Consider the following 16,263-nt stretch of genomic DNA (forward strand, 5'->3'; position numbering starts at 1 on the left):
GATTGTTATTTCAGCTCAACACTGAGGCGATTTAAATAATGAAATATTTAAAGGTAAATAAAGATAATTATATACATTTGACCCTTTGCATAATGTTCTGTAGATGCAATTTCATTAAACTTTCTTTGCTCCAATGAATTAGAAGAAAGCCAAAAGGATGACAGATCCATTACATTATTTAAGTGATATTCATTATGTTCAGATCTGCTATTTTATTTCATTCCATTAGCAGCAAAGAATGCTATAAAGAATCCAGAGATACGAGAAACCTTCTTATTTGATCTTTGAAAATCTGTATTAGCTCTCTTGTGGCCAAGGAGTCAGAGGGAAGACACAGATGAGAAGTGTGCATGCTGTGCTCTATGAATAAAATTTCTGTCAAGAGTAAGAAAAAGTGTCAGTTTATTACCTGGGCTTCTTGCTTTTTTATTAAAACACACCATTCAACACAACTGGGATTTAGAGCAAAACTCAGGGGAAAGATATTGAGTAAACTGTGTGCTTCCAGAGAGAAAATGACATAACATGAATTCTTACTGCTCTTTACTTATTGCACACCGTTATTCGTTAATACCTCTAATGGGCTTTAAAAATTAATTTTGTTATCCTTGCCTTACACTGAAGAAGCTGAAGTGCAAGGTGACAGAAGTGGTGTACATAGATCATCCTGCAGGCTAGCAGTGGGGCTGAGTACAACCCAAATCCCTTTCTGACTTCATGCAACTGAACTGTAGTGTTTTCTTATTACCAGCTTCCAGCTACCTTGTCTGACATCATACCTTGAAGGAATCTTACCTTTTAAACAAGTCACTGTGGAAAGATGCTACATTTAATTTCTGATTTCTGGTTCTAGTAGCCTAGTTTAAAAGCTGTAGCCAGTTTCTGAAAAGCTGTAGAAGTGAATTTCTTCATTTCTCAGGGAAGGAGGTTTTTGACTTGTTTGCCCTTGGCTAATGTAAGCAGAGCCTGGGATTACAAACCACTGGGCTGGCACAAGTGTGATGGCCTGTGCTGATGGACGTACCCTGTGGTTTCAGCAGCCTCATAACTAGCACTTCTGGCCATCAGCACCACAGCAGGAGGCTATGATGAACAAGGGAAGGAAATCAAAGGGCAGAAAATGAAACAGAGGCAGAAAATTAAAATCATTCACTTGGTCTTGATGAAAACTGAAACAGAAACGTTCTTTTTTTTTTTTTTAAGGCATCAGTCTGTGTGTACTAAAGAAAACCACATTTAATAAACTGAATTGCAAAATTATTTGTGATAGAAATTAAATCTGATTTAAAGTCTTTGTTACCTGTTCAATATGACTAATTACCATTAGATTACATGAGACTGCACAGAAATAAACTCTCCTAACATTACAAAGAAATTGGTGCTGCAACATGTATTGATGCCCAAGTGTCATGACAAGGACTAGTAGTGTTTTTTCAATAGATCTTGTTGGGATTCACTGTGATGAAAAGTGGAGGCAAGCTGCTGTTGGTTAAATTAGTGCAAAAATCTACATTTCCACGTATGGTCTGTGAGAACACTTACTGTGAGTGAGATTTTCAGGTTATGTGAGATGTTATCTCGGCAGTGTTTTGGTTAAAATTTCCTTTGATATTTGTGGGCAAATTGAATATAAAATGCCAATAGGAAGAAAACAGTGAATCTTCGTTCAAAACCAAGGAGAAAACTTCATCGTAATCTATACAAATCAAATCCTCCTCTTTAACAGGCATTGGATTCTGAATTGATTTATCTCTTAAAATCAGATTCTGGCAAAGCTGTAAAAGGCTACAGGGACACAGATAAGAATAATTCATGGTGATGTTTTTTGTAACACGTATTATTATAAAGCTTTCATTGTAAAATGATACTATTTACTCATGATTACAGGCTGAATAATAATTGGGAGTAACTGCTGATTTCACGGATTTACTTGTAACTGGCTCTGCTGTTCATGGGATTGGTTTTTGTTTTGTTTTTCTTTTCCCACTGTATAATTAAAAATAGGTTCATGCCACATGTTTTCTATCATGACATTTCTGGTATTTCTATACATTTCTATCATTACATTCTGGTAGCATGGAAAAAAGAACTGAAAATTTAGGAGTTTCTCATAAGAGTTCTAAAACTCATCTTACTCAGAAGGTGGTTGAAGAACACGTGAATTTTCTTTATCTGATGTCCATGTATAAGTATCATTTATATGAGAAAGTTTGTACCAAGATGTCTGCTGTGGTGTGGGAACTGGAGCTTGTGGGAAGCTGAGGGGGTACCAGGAGGACATCATATATGCTCACCATATTTCTATACCTTCTTCAAGCTCCTGCTCTTTGTTGCTGGGGTAAGTATGCCTTTGGCCTGACTCAGTGTAGCTGTCTCACAGGGGAGAGGCAGAGCAGCTTTCAGCTGTGGGTAATCAGAAGAAAACCAAAACAGGCATGTGGCAGAGATTCAAGCAAAGGTTAATAAAACCTTTCATCCAACTTACAAAGCCTGCAAGAGTGTTTGCTATGTATGAGAATCATCATTTTGTCAGAAGAGCGTTATCTGGCTTTTCAGCCAGCAGTGTGACTAGAGAGGCAACATAAGGAGAGCAATGTGAGGAATATGTTAGGATGGTTTAACACCACCTCTAATAAAACTAAGAAACATTCATGAACCAGCTTTATATGTAAACGGACTGTTGGCTAGAAGAAACTGTATGCAATATCAGAAGAATTTATTCCAACATGACTAGAAGCTCAAAGCAATGTAATTGCTTTGTAGAACAGAGAAGCTCTATTTCTCTTTAAAGCATGCTGCTTCAATTAAATATTCCTTTTGCGTATTCATTTAATATTCATTTTGTCTGCTGCTGCTATACTATGTAAAGGGAAAATGAACAGTGAGAGGAATTTATGCTAAAAAAATTTTGGAGGAAGAACTGTTTTAAAACTGAATAATGTTTTGGGAATTAGCTTAAGTTTATAATAAGCATAAAGGAAAGGATTGCTTTCCAGGTGATAACAACAACACAAAGCCAGATAGTTCTGCACTGTGAGATGTCAGCCTTTCATGTTTGTGTATGTGCCAGCATATGCTTCAGATAAACATGTTGCACTACTAAGTGCAAGCTGAAGGCTCTTGATAGCTTTGGTGCAGATAGCAATTTTCAGGGTGTTATGCCACTGTACAGTCAAATTACTTTGGGCAGAAATGTGTTACGAAAAGTGTGGATCCTGATGCAGTTTATTTAAAAAATTGAATGCATACAGCCAGAGCAACAAAATAAATATTAAACAGTGACAAACATAAGAAGGTGGTTGAGGGTTTTTTAATCTAAGTATTGAATTCAGTTCTCAGGCCTGGCTGTCTAGAGCAGATGAAGAACTAGCATTATATTAAAAAGAGGAGAAAAATCTTGAGACCATTTGATTTCTTTATGTTTTTTTTTCCTTTCCTTTCCATTTCTTTTTTTTTTTTTTGTATTGTAGAAATAGATACTTTTTACCCTGCCTATGTTTATAAAAAATGGAAAAAAAGTCAATATCTATTATAGTTGTCACAATGTTAAGGCACAGAAAAAAGCACAGAGCAGCAAAATAACCTCTCTACCAAGTGAAATGTGGTGTTAAAACTGCCATGTATTACAGCACAAGAAACCACATCAACATTGGGAAAGGATGTTACATTCAGCACTTTTGTTATGGAATACACAGCCTTGCCTTGGACTCACCAGTTTTCTAATATATAAAATTTACTTTCGTCTTTGCTGGAGGAAAATAAATATTTGGTTCTAGTAATTGTGAGGTTGTAATATGACAATGCTGTTAGGGGAACTCTGAATAAATTTTCTGCTTTTTTTGATATTGATGTCAGAATTTATAATGATTTGGTTACTCCTAGGTTTGTACTATGTGTGTTACATTCATGATTTTTAGAGAAATTTGAAAACAGATAGATGATGTTAATTACAATACCATGAATAGTATTAGGAATATGTGTGAATGTATTTCCCAATGGATATTTATAGAAGGAAAAGAATTAAAGGGTCAACATTTTATTAAGTGCCTTAATAATTATGTGCACACCTAGAAAGATAACTAAGAGGCTGATTTTTATATACTTTGATTTTCTTTATTCTGCTGTTTGAAATGCTCTGGAAAGCTGAGAAAACAATGTGTCATTTATAAATTAGTTTAATTTACATTACTTTTAAATTTTTTTAATCTATTTCATTGTTAATTTGAGAAATTTCAACAACTTGTTCTTCAGATTCTGTAATTCTTTGAATTGCACTGTGACTTACACTCTCCCTTTTGCTATTAGAAAATAAAAATTTGATCTAAGAGTCAAATAATTTGTAGACATATTTGATACTTCATTATATTCCTCTGAATCACAGGTACTGTGTTTTATTATGTTGAGAATCCTTTCCATTTTTATCTCTCTTCTATATCCTGAGTCCATTTTGTTTGATACAGACACTGCCTTGCATGTTCTTTTCAACCTCTGAAAGAGGAGCCAAGAAAGACAAAAGCATTAAATAGAAATGACAGTCAAGGTGATCCATAGCACTCCTGGAGGGGAGAATTTGCTGGCAAGCAGAGCAGGCAGCAAGTCGTACAGCACCCAGGGAGTCCTGCCACGGGTGGGAAAGACGCGAAAATAAAATAAAGGTTTTGTCTATCAGTGCTCTTCTACTGTCTTGGCACTCCCAATAGTATAAATTATAGAATTTGTCTATCCAAATGTGGCCAGCATGTGGTGTTGGCAGCATATCAGACTCTGCATCTAAAAAAAAAAAAAAAAAAAAAAAAAGAAGTTATCAGTAATTTATCTAGAATTACAGCATTTTGCTAAAAGGCAATGTGTCTGTATCAGTGAGACTCTGTTCCCTGTTTAGACTTCTACAATTAGCTACTGCCTGTGATAAAAATACTTTGCTGCAGCAGTGGTTGTTTTTCCTTTGTCACTGTAATTGTGTAAAGCAAATATAGATAATACAGGTATACTGTACCAAGTTACAGACATGCTTATAATATTTCAATTTAGCCAAGAGGATCTGCAAGTGATTTTGCCAAAGCTCTGAGACTGCTGTATTCTTAGTGACCTGCTGTTCACCCAGCTCCTTGACCAGCTCCACTATCAGGAGCTGCAGTTTGCACTCAATGTCATTTTCTGAGTCCTTCAAATACTTCTTGATCTGTGTCTTTTTGACCTCTCTTGAGATTTACTGCTTAGGCTTGAACTCTATCTTGTAATACTTATGTCCTTCTGACTCAGCCCTGTATCACCCAGCTAACCTTCTTTGCCCTCTTTACAACCTTTTCGTGGTACAAAGAAATTTGAGGTCTCCAATATTAGGTAAGGTTAGCTTTTTTCTGAACTTAGAAAAAGTAGATTTTTGCTAATCAGTCTCTCAATAGTCCCATTAAATACAATCCTCTCAAAATACTGAAAACTAAGCTGCTCATTTTCTCATGCAGTCTGAATCTCTCTCCCTGGAATTAAACTGTTAATGCTACTTACAGACACCAAACAAGTAACACAAAATGGGTCAAAACCAATTCTCACAGAAAGTATGGCAAAATTCAGTTGAAATCAGTGGTGCATTTGTTAAAAATATGAGTAATGTCTGCTCAATGCTTTAAGTTGTGTTTGGAGTTTTATGTTTGAGGATAGTTGGGGGATTATTTTGTCTTTGTGTATGAGGAGAAAAGCTCAAGGGATTTTCACATAGCCTGATTTGTCCTGGATCAAAGTTCAAAGTAAGTTCTTTTTCAAAGAGAGATAATTTTAATACCTGAAACAATATTAAAATATAGTATATTAAATATACTATATTAAATACAATTATAGCTTACCTTGTTCTCAGCTGCAAAACTGTCAGTGCTTTAGTGGAGGTTTAGTTTTCAGTTTTTGACTCCATTGTGATCAGTCCCTGAAATTTCAGAATAAACTTGCAGGAATGGTTAATTCACTTACGGTCCTGCTCTGTAAAAAAATAAATGTTAATCCTTCAGAAGCTTAGAGGGAATCTTAATATTGTATTTTAAAGTAATCTCTTTAGAACACAAAGAATTACAAATGACATTTTATACTCACTAAGACTTCAGTGACAACTCCCAGAACAAAAAGAAGCAAACTTCCTATTTGTTTCTGTAGCTGCCATTTGTAAAACACTGATTAAATAAAGAGTGGATAAACGATAGTATTTTCATGAAACAAGTTCAGCACTCTACAGGCAAACTATGATTTGTTCATCTAAGTATGTTTAGAACAAATCCAAAGAAAAGCTATTTTGCATTCACAGCAGTAGCCTTTTTTCCCGTGTGAAATGGTTTGAGTGCACAGACATCCAATTGGCAAGGCGTGTCTGGATCAGCACACAGCAGGGACTGCAGGATGTCTGTGTGAAGACTGCTCCAGTGGGAAAGAGAGAACCTAAAGAATATTCATAAAGACCAAATTAAAATATCATATAAAGCCTTGATTAGGCTTGACAGGTTTCCTAAGACATTCTTGCTGTTACTAGTGTTTATCAGCTGAAGATTTGTGAAAGGGCAGCCACCTTCCACCTCCTGCAGCCTTTAAGTGATGGTGGATGAAACCCTACACTGTGTTCTGCTGATCTCTTTCATTCTGAGTTGCATATGTATGCTACATTAGTTTCTGTGAAGTTAATTTTATCTCAAAATGTCGTATTTACAAATACAGTGGTAAATGTAGTACCCCTAATAATGATATAATATAAAAAACATATTGCAGGTAACCTGTATGTGATTTTCTCATACTTCTGAGGATCATTCAAAACTTTACAGTGGATTAGCAATACTTTAGGATTCATTTCTTTGCTTTTTTGGAAAAAGTCACAAAGCCCTTTTACTCAGTTCAGAGACATTTATTTTCCTGTTTTCCTGTGATTAATTTCAAAAGACAACCATGTCTCACCTTGAAGCTTGCAATGTGATTGGGGCCACTTAAGTTAGAAGTGAGTTATTGTAGGCTCTTGATAACTGGGAGAGAGAGACAGGTGGTTGTAAGGAAAATCAGAGAGAACATCTCTCTCTCTTTTGTGACATACCCATACAAACATTTAGCAACAACCTTCCTCAGCTTGAGGCTAACTACAGTGACTCGGGGGTACAGGGAAATGTGGGTAACATAAGTGAAGATTTCAAAGTGAGCAAGTGAAAAATAACAGGAATATTGGTTAATGTGGATGGCAGATATTGTTTTCAAAATTAAAAAAAATTGGTATTTCTTGGAATAATCTTGGTCAAAGCAAGTTTCTGTTAATACAGCTAGAAATACATAAAATTATATATTATTTTACTCTTTAAAAACTAAAGAAAGGAACAAAATGTCAATTCATCTTCTTCACCTTAAAAAAGATGAATTAATTAAGCTCTTGAAATTGCTCAAATATTCATAGGTGTTTTGAAGTTAATTCATTGGGAATTTGCTTGATACTCTTGTTCTAATGAACACTGAGTATGGAAATGTTAGGGTTGGGGTCTTTTTCCTTTATATTTTTATTTTTCTATATATTCCATAACCCCAAAGGGAAATGTAGCTAGTTGTGAAGAATGGTACCAGTTTGGTTTTTCGTTCCTGTACGTATTAAAACATGCGTTAAAAAACAAACATTCATCCCTGATTCTATCACACACACATAAAAAAAAATTCTTTTGGTTTGTGATTAAGGCTTTCCAGGTTAAAAGCAACACAAACAAGCAAACATTGCTTGGTTAGAGCATGGTGCTGATAACAGCAAGGTTGGGGTCTTGATCCCCAGACAGACCATTCACTGAAGAGTTGGACTTGACAATCCTTCTGGGTCCCTTCCAACTAAGAATATTCTGTGATCCTGAGCATAGAAAAGAGAAAACATCTGAGTGAGAGGAGGGAGGGTCAGGGAGTAAGTGGCCAGGACTGCAGGGACAGAGGGATTTCTGGAGGCTGGAAAGCACATGACAATTTTCTGCCATTTAAAGTCACTGTATTATAGGGATGCACAGAGGCTTAGAGGGCAGGGAAGAATTATGCAAATTATTATTTGCTTTGTTTTCTGCTTTTACTTTCACATTTTTTTTTTAACACCTGCCCCCTTCCACAAATTTTAACTTTCTGTGAGAGGCAGATTTGGTTTAGTCGAATGCGGAAGCACTTTAGTTTTTTGAAGAAGATCACTTAGGACAAAGCCTAAACAGGTCCTTGCCCCAAAACTGTGGTTCCCTTTTAGACCCTGTTATAGTCATATAAAGAAGTGTGCAGTAGAATGAAAATTTAAGCTTTTAGTGTACTTGCTCTCTAAGTGGGTTATTTTGTCTTTAAACTTAAAAATCAGCCTAATGTAGCTAAAAGGGAGGGTCAGATACATCACTAAGACCTCTATGCCAACATGCGCATGAACATAGAATTATGGAGCAGTAGTCTGCTCAAAGGGTCATGTAAGCACGGTTTGTTGGTACTCACCTGTAATGATTTTATAAAATGTCTTAGTACTTCACAGGACAAGCAAAATAATGCAATTTACTACATGAGTCTATCTGTGCATCTCATCACTGTTTTGTATTCAGTTCTAAAAATAACATATTTGTAATGGAATGGAAAAGTTAATTTTTGCCCAGTTACCACAGTCACATAACAGAGTTTTTGTTCATATTTACATTTTCAAAGGCAGTATTTATTGTGTCAAGGCTGAGATTTTTAGCATTTTCAATACTGTAAAACTGCCTTAGAATTGGATTGAAGATCCTTTGGTGACAAGCACGATTTTTAGGTATAATGTCATTTTTTGATTATTGATGAATGGAGATGTGATAGAATCCCAAGTGGACAAAATTTTTATCTGGGGTACAGAAAAGACCTGATTGTTAAAAAGAGAGATTCCTTCACTGAACACATAAATGATACACAAGGTGTAGTGACATGGTAAGGTAGAAATTTGTAGTTTGCAGGATGAAAAATTTAGCTTTATTTCAATCATGATTGTTTTTTGTATCTCTGCTCTAGTTAGAGATTTTCTGTAGTCTTTATTTTTAAAAAATGGCAGGTGTTCAAAGTGGTATTTTGAGCAAATGGTATCTCTCAATTCAGTGTAAATACACCCAAATTAAATACAACTGTGATTAGGTCACTTGTGAAGGCTGGTTAGAGATAAAGTAGTGCAGTCTTGCTGAAATGGAAATTGAAATGTATTTATATTATATAATATACATTCATTTTTCTAGATAGCTAGATAGATATGGGAAACTATAATTCAAAATTTATTTGCAAAAAAATATGAGGGAGTTTCCATGGGCTGAATCTGCCAGCTGGTATTCCTATTTAGTATTCATTCTCAGGGTTTTAGAACTACGACTGAACTGTTCAGCCACAGTGTTCACTTAGAAAAGAGACAATAAGGAGCAGAGGCTAAATGTATAGCCTATCAGCAGCCCATTCCCAAACTGGTACTGAAGTTAATGTTGGATGAACAGATGAAAATTGTGTTGAAGCCAGTGAGAGTTTTAAAGCTTGTGAGAATCAGTAATAAGATGTGGCCACATATTCCTTCCAATCATTCAATAAGAAGATGTTGTAAATAATTTGTAGCTGCCATACTTCATTTCACTTATTCCTGTGCGGTACCAAAATTATGCTGTTAACTGGCTTTGAAAATAGCAAAGGCTCAACCTGGCTTCTTCAACAGCTTTACTCACACAAATAGTCTTGTACAGGGGTCATTCAGGTGAATGAGGATTACATGGCCCCAATTTCTTCATAGGACAGAGCACTCCTTAGTCGGAGAAAATCTCTTCTGTGTCATCAAGTGTCTGCAAATAGACAGATTTTCCTTGATAAATAGTTCTAGGGTTTTCAGGGTTTTCTTCTGAATTGTTCTTTTGCTCTTATGTAGTAAGTCAATTTACAGTGTGTATGAGGGGAGAGCTTAAAAAACCTGACAAATATAGGATTTTTTAACCTCTGATTTGTGGATTTCATAAGTTGAATTGGGTGAATGTTACAGTTTTTAATAATGGAAAAAGCAACTACATCATCTTTCAAAGATATAGACTTTTATTTATTTTTGTTGACATTTATTATAACAACATGTTGCATGTCAAATATTTACCATAGACCTTGGATATTTAAGACAATGGTAGGAGCAAGTTACTCTTAGGTGTTAGTTACTCCTGGGGACATTCTGATTGGACACAAGAGGAAACTTTTACAATGAGAATAATCAGAAATTGGAATAATTTCCCCATGGAAGTAATAGATTCTTCAACATTGGGCACTGTTAAGATCCAGTTGGACAGGCTGCTGAGCCATCTTGTCTAGACTGTGCTTTTGCCAGGAAAGTTTGGATCAGATGATCCTTGAGGTCCCTTCCAACCCAGTATTCTATGATTCTCTGATTCAATAGCTTCTGTTCTTTGGAGAGTTACCAGCTGGTATGTCTCTGTCTTCAAGAGCTTTAATATCATAGATTGTGTGGAACAACCATTTTTAAACTGGATTTTAATTTTTATTTTAGTTATAATAAAGGAAAGACTAGAATTGGCCTACTTGAAATCACCACTATTTTTTCAAAATGTATTGTATTTGTTCTCATTTTTGTATGCAATACGGATGTAAGAGAACATAATATTAATTGGTATCAAGGTACAAACTGTAGGGTAGTAGAAATGTGAAGAAAAAAATTAAACAGTCCAGGAGAGGTTATTCAAGTGGATGAGAGAGATCAACTTCATGCCTTCAAGGGAAGAGCTTTGGCTCCTACATTGGCAGCAAAAAATAAGTTGTGAATGTGATTGCTTAGTTCATAGTTCTCTAATGTGATTAATTCATGTGTATGTTCGGGAGTTATTCAATATTAATAATTAATCAATATTAAATTTTCAGTTTGTCTGGGACAAAAAGTGAAGTGTATCTCTAATCATAAAAAAAGTAGATGAAGAGTAATCCCATACTTGCATTTTCTAAGTTTAACTTTCTCCAAGGATGAAATTCTTAGACATACAGGAAATGCTGTGAGCTTGCTTTTGCAATATGGCAGAGAAATAAATTAAGTGTGCAATATTAGCATCTTCTCTTGTTTTCCAGGTCCATGGGGGAGATGCATGGGAGATGAATGCGGTCCAGGAGGCATCCAGACGCGAGCAGTGTGGTGTGCCCACGTGGAGGGTTGGACCACGCTGCCCACGAACTGCAGGCAGCCAGAGCGGCCGGACAACCAGCAGAGCTGTTTCCGGGTCTGCGACTGGCACAAGGAGCTGTATGACTGGCAGATCGGGAGCTGGAACCAGTGCCGGCCTGTCCTCTCCCGCAGCCACGAGAAGCCCCTGGAGTGCCTCAGAGGGGAGGAAGGGATCCAGACAAGGGACATCATCTGTATACAGAAGTCCAATGGGGTTCCAGCTGAGGATGTCATCTGTGAGTACTTTGAGCCAAAGCCACGGCAGGAGCAGGGATGCCTCATCCCATGCCGACAGGACTGCATCGTGGCCGAATTCTCGCCCTGGTCTGAGTGCTCAAAGACCTGTGGCAATGGACTTCAGCATCGAACTCGGCACGTGGTGGCTCCACCGCAGTTCGGTGGGTCAGCTTGCCCCAACCTCACTGAGTTTCAGATCTGCCAGTCCAGCCCATGCACTGTTGAAGAAAGCCTGTACAGCCTAAACGTGGGACCATGGAGCGCATGCTCGGTGCCCCATTCAAGACAAATAAGGCAAGCAAGGAAACGAGGGAAGAACAAAGACAAGGAAAAGGATAGAGAAAAGGCAGTTCGAGATCCTGAGGCTCGCGAGTTAATTAAGAAGAAGAGGAACCGTAACAGACAGAATAGACAGGAGAACAAATATTGGGACATACAAATCGGCTATCAAACAAGGCAGGTCACATGTACTCACAGAAATGGGAAAACTGCTGCTCTGAGGTAATCACTATTTATGAATTTGCGTATTTTAATTTTTGTCTGCTTAAAGTAAAACATGCATAAATGGATTCTTTTACACAAGCCCAAATCTCAAAATGGGGCTCATGCTATTTCCACTTGAACATCCATCATCAGGATCAAGTGTTTTCCGTGACATGAAACATGCAAACTGGGCTAGTGATCATACATAAATGTGCACTGTTAAACTGTGTTAATCCTTAGCCTCTGTTTGTTTAAATAGATTTCCCCCAAAAGCTTGAAGATATTTGTCAAATGCCTGCTCTTTTTATGTGGTTTCAAGCAGGCGTTTCCTCTCTAGCAAGTTATGCATTTTTGAAAGATGTGATGTTACTGCTTTTAAGGCTCTGGACACAAAGACTAACAGGAAACTGGACTGGGTCAGACTTATAGTAAAAGTATAAAACAAGAGAGAAAGATGCTGCATGGGAAGGCAGCATCTATTCATTCCAGGATATTTGAAATAGATGAGCATGAAATATAGTTTGTCCTTCTTGATTACTGTGGCAAAATTTCTGACGGGGAAAATGTAAAGCCTCTTTGTTTATTCCATGTACCGTCTCTGTTTCTTTCTCATCTGCACCTTTATGCTGTCTGCCAAGGGTTTTTTTTCTGATATTTATTTTTATTTCTTTATTTATTATTTTACTTTTCAAAAGTTCTGTCAGTCACGGATGTTATGATAATTCTTTCTACAGGCTTCTGGATGCATTTCTAAAACCATGTTATCTTTGGTTTGTTTTATCTGGCATTCTCTTGCTAGTTCATGTATTTCTTTCCTACCCCCCAGAATGTTTATATTCAACTAAAAAATCTTTCGGTCTAGTCTGCCTGTCTTTGATGTGGTTCTATTTCCTTCCCTCTAGTTCAATGCCTGATTAATCAGTTTTACTTCAACTGTGAAATGACTAAGATATCTTGCTGAATGAGGCTGACAACCATGCTGCTATGTTAGTGTATAGGAACTTTTCTCAAGGTATTTTACTTTAGAGTTTTTGTTATGCCAGTTAAGCATTCTATCACAGAACATGTAATTGCTTCCACCTTTTCCATCAGAAACCAAATAATATAGTTTTTTTCAAGTGTAGAAAATATTTTTTGAGTATAATTCCTTTCAAGAGATGATCCAGCAGTAAAACAGGAAAATGGTAAGTTCCCTGGCTTAAGGGAAGAACTGAAAGGTTTGGGTTGTTTGGTTGAAGGAGGTACATATGGGTGAAGATGTGAAGTGCCTACGAATATGTAACAACCCATCCACAAGGAAGAATGGAACAATCTATTCTCTCTCTAAATTATGGATGTATTGGAAAAGCAGTAATGGGCAAATCACAACAGTGCTGAATGAGGCTAGGCTTCTCAATACTAGGCTTCTCAATACTAGGAATAGTGAGACTCTGGAAAAAATTGTCTGGGCCATGTGTGGCACCTCCATCTTCGAATGTTAATAAGAAAAGGCTAGAAAAATGCATGTGTCAGTGGTGCACCTGGAGCAGCTCTTGGTTAGGGAAGAAGGGCTGACTGCATAGCCTTTTTGCAGTCTCTTCTAGGTCTGGTTTTCTTCAGTTCTTTAAGATTTTGATCCACACTTGGATGAATGTCTGCACGAGAAATCTCAAAATCAGCATGCTCGGGAAGTCCCAGGTGTTGGCTGCAGCACAATCTCATTTTTGGTACAGAACAAATTGCCTTTACTCCTTCCTTTTCCAGCCCCACATCACACAGCACACACTGTGCCTAGCCCAGGAACATCATTACACTTTAAATACAAGGAATAATTTATTATACATCAGTTGCTATCATATAGCAGCCAGCCACTCTTTTCAAAAGTCCCTAAGTTTTTGAAAGGTTAAGAAAATTATTGAGAAAAAAAAAAAAGGGGAGGAATGACACAGTTGTGCCAAAGCTCTGATAAATGGTAAAAGGAAGTAAAAGTGTAGTTGGAAGTGAGTGGCACACTTTACTCATCATGTTTACACTCACTCTCGAATTCACTTAGATCACCGACGCTGTCTTAAGTCCAGATACCTCAGTGTATTGTGCACATTTCAGGCTGGTGCAGGGAAATGAATGAAACCCTCTTGCCTGAGGCAGTGAAACAATAGATAATACGATGTAGGATCAATTCTTCAGAGAGGAGAAAGTTATACAAATGATTCAGTGGGCATTTTTATGTCTAATGGATGACTTTATGTTTTAATTGCACAAAGGATTCCTAGTAGTCTTCACAACAATTTTAATATAGAATTTTTTTTTCCGGTTGCATAGTATAAACAATAAAATTTGGTGAAATGACTCATATGAGACATCCTGGTGTTGATAACTTAGCTTTCAGAGACCTATGTAATGTCACCTGTATATCCATTTGCATCATTTATGCTGCACCCTTCACTAAGCAATCAAATGCTTTATTCTATGACTGCCATTCCAGAATCTGAAACAATAGAATTATTTTTCTGCCCAGGGTGTCAATGCAGCCAGCTCAAATGATTTTATAATCTCTATCACATAGTAACTGTGTTGCTAAATAATATAGACAAGTAAGGTGACTGGAAAACCTGCCGTTCTCATGTGAAATGCTCTTCAGCTTAAATAGTGCATTTTCAGTGAATTTTGACTTTAGCAATCAGAAACAATCAGCCCCCTGGCAGCATGACTGAAAGAAGTATAAAAACCCTCAGGCGAGTAATATTTTTTGCAGAGATAGCAAAACTGATATATTATAAAAAGGGTTTTAAAAAAGAACTACTTTCAGAAGGGTGCTCCAGAGAAAATGGTTCTGTAACACTGTCAGCAAAACTTCAAAAAGGTAAAATTCTCTTGACACATCAACACACCGGGCATGGTAAAGAGAAGTGAAACAAGAAAATCAAAGTTTAATTTATACACTTTATTGCTGAGTGAACAATAGATAGTCTCCCGTGAAGGATGAAATATTGGATTTTGTATTGCTCGTTCTGCAATAATGTATGTGTTACATGGCCTGTGTTTGCTTTATGTTCCCCTTAGTCTGAAATTCTGGTGCACTGAAAATATTAGGAATGTTGAAGAAAAAAACAATTTCAGTAATTAAAAATGGCTTATAAAATTACTTCTCTGGATAGCTAACAAAATCTGGACAGTGCTGCTGCTAGTGGAGAGGACAATACTGATCCTCTGAAATACTTCCTCTTGGGTGAGATTGGGGTTTGCCAAAGAGAGCTGTTAGACAACAAACTGGCAATGTAGAGAAACATAAAATGTATGTAAAAGTTCATTTTGAGTTGCAAATCTGTTTTTCCTACTATAAGTCGTGATGATTATGCTTTATGTTAAGCCTATAATTTTCTGTTGTAATATAGACTCTGTGACTGTTGTGTCGCAAACATTTTGTCATAATTTTCTTCCTGAGCAGACTTTTGTGGGAAAGTTTAGTAAAAATGTTTGGCTGGTTTGTACAAGTCTAAGAAAAGCTTTTTTTAAATTATTTTTATTTTTTTTTTAGACTGTTTTTAATTCATACAACCTTTTCACTGAAATGCTTTCTTGGGAACACGGTAGACTGGGAAATTTGGAAGGACTTGAGTACAGACATTTATAACTGTAAGAACACGGAACAGAACTAGAGTATCTTCTTGACCTGTATATTTCTGCACTTCAACAAAGATTTTGAAATCCAGTGACAAAGCACATCATGTTCCCCTGAAGCCGCTGGTCCATAAGTGTGGGGACAGCCTGTCACTGCTAAGAGTCACTTAGCTCAAATGGCTGGAAAGGGGGCTGTAGTTAAAGCAGTTCTTCAAAGATATAACTGCCTCTTAAAAAAGAAATCCCAGGAATTTCTTCACTATTTCCTTTCTTTTTCTACATCATTTGGATATGGCTTGTTATCTTGCTTAGTCTGGGACCAAAACACTTCTGAATGGGGGGAAAAATGGAGGGGACCACTAGGAAAGAATCCCCAACAGCTCTGTTGCAGTCCCCATAACTGGTTAATATTCTCTTGGCAGCACCACTGTGGAAGAGACCTGTATGTGAAGCTGAACATGATTGGTGACCTAAATGACCTGAAATGGGAATTCAAGAAAAAATAGTAAAATTTCATAAATGTTCAGAGCTTTTATTTCTTTGTTGGAATATAACTATATGCAATTACAATTGTGGAACAAAATGATGGGGCAGAAAATAATCCAAAATTTAAGACATGCCAAACAATTATTTAGCAGATTCTCTTAGCCTCAATGCATTTGAGGCTATGTGGTCATCTTTGATTTGTTTCACCTCTGTTCATCTGAGAAAGTAATTATTTTTAATTATTTTAATCTTCCTCACTGATTCTGCGCATTCATTAAATATCTAGAAAA

The 16,263-nt window shown here is 36.7% G+C and overlaps 1 protein-coding gene across 7 annotated transcripts in view; it reads left to right on the forward strand.

Moving 5' to 3' along the window:
- THSD7A (thrombospondin type 1 domain containing 7A) overlaps positions 1-16,263 on the forward strand; it is a 285,848-nt gene that overhangs the window by 149,847 nt on the left and 119,738 nt on the right. For all 7 annotated transcript variants that reach the window (XR_007203813.1, XM_048304626.1, XM_048304659.1 and 4 more), the window contains one exon: positions 11,074-11,905. Coding sequence is in view for 6 of the 7 variants with exons in the window: in XM_048304626.1 (XP_048160583.1) it covers positions 11,074-11,905 (832 nt within the window). In the remaining variant the exon portion in view is untranslated. The remainder of the gene's footprint in view (positions 1-11,073; positions 11,906-16,263) is intronic.

Source organism: Corvus hawaiiensis, chromosome 1, assembly GCF_020740725.1.
Source record: "Corvus hawaiiensis isolate bCorHaw1 chromosome 1, bCorHaw1.pri.cur, whole genome shotgun sequence".
Lineage (NCBI taxonomy): Eukaryota > Metazoa > Chordata > Aves > Passeriformes > Corvidae > Corvus > Corvus hawaiiensis.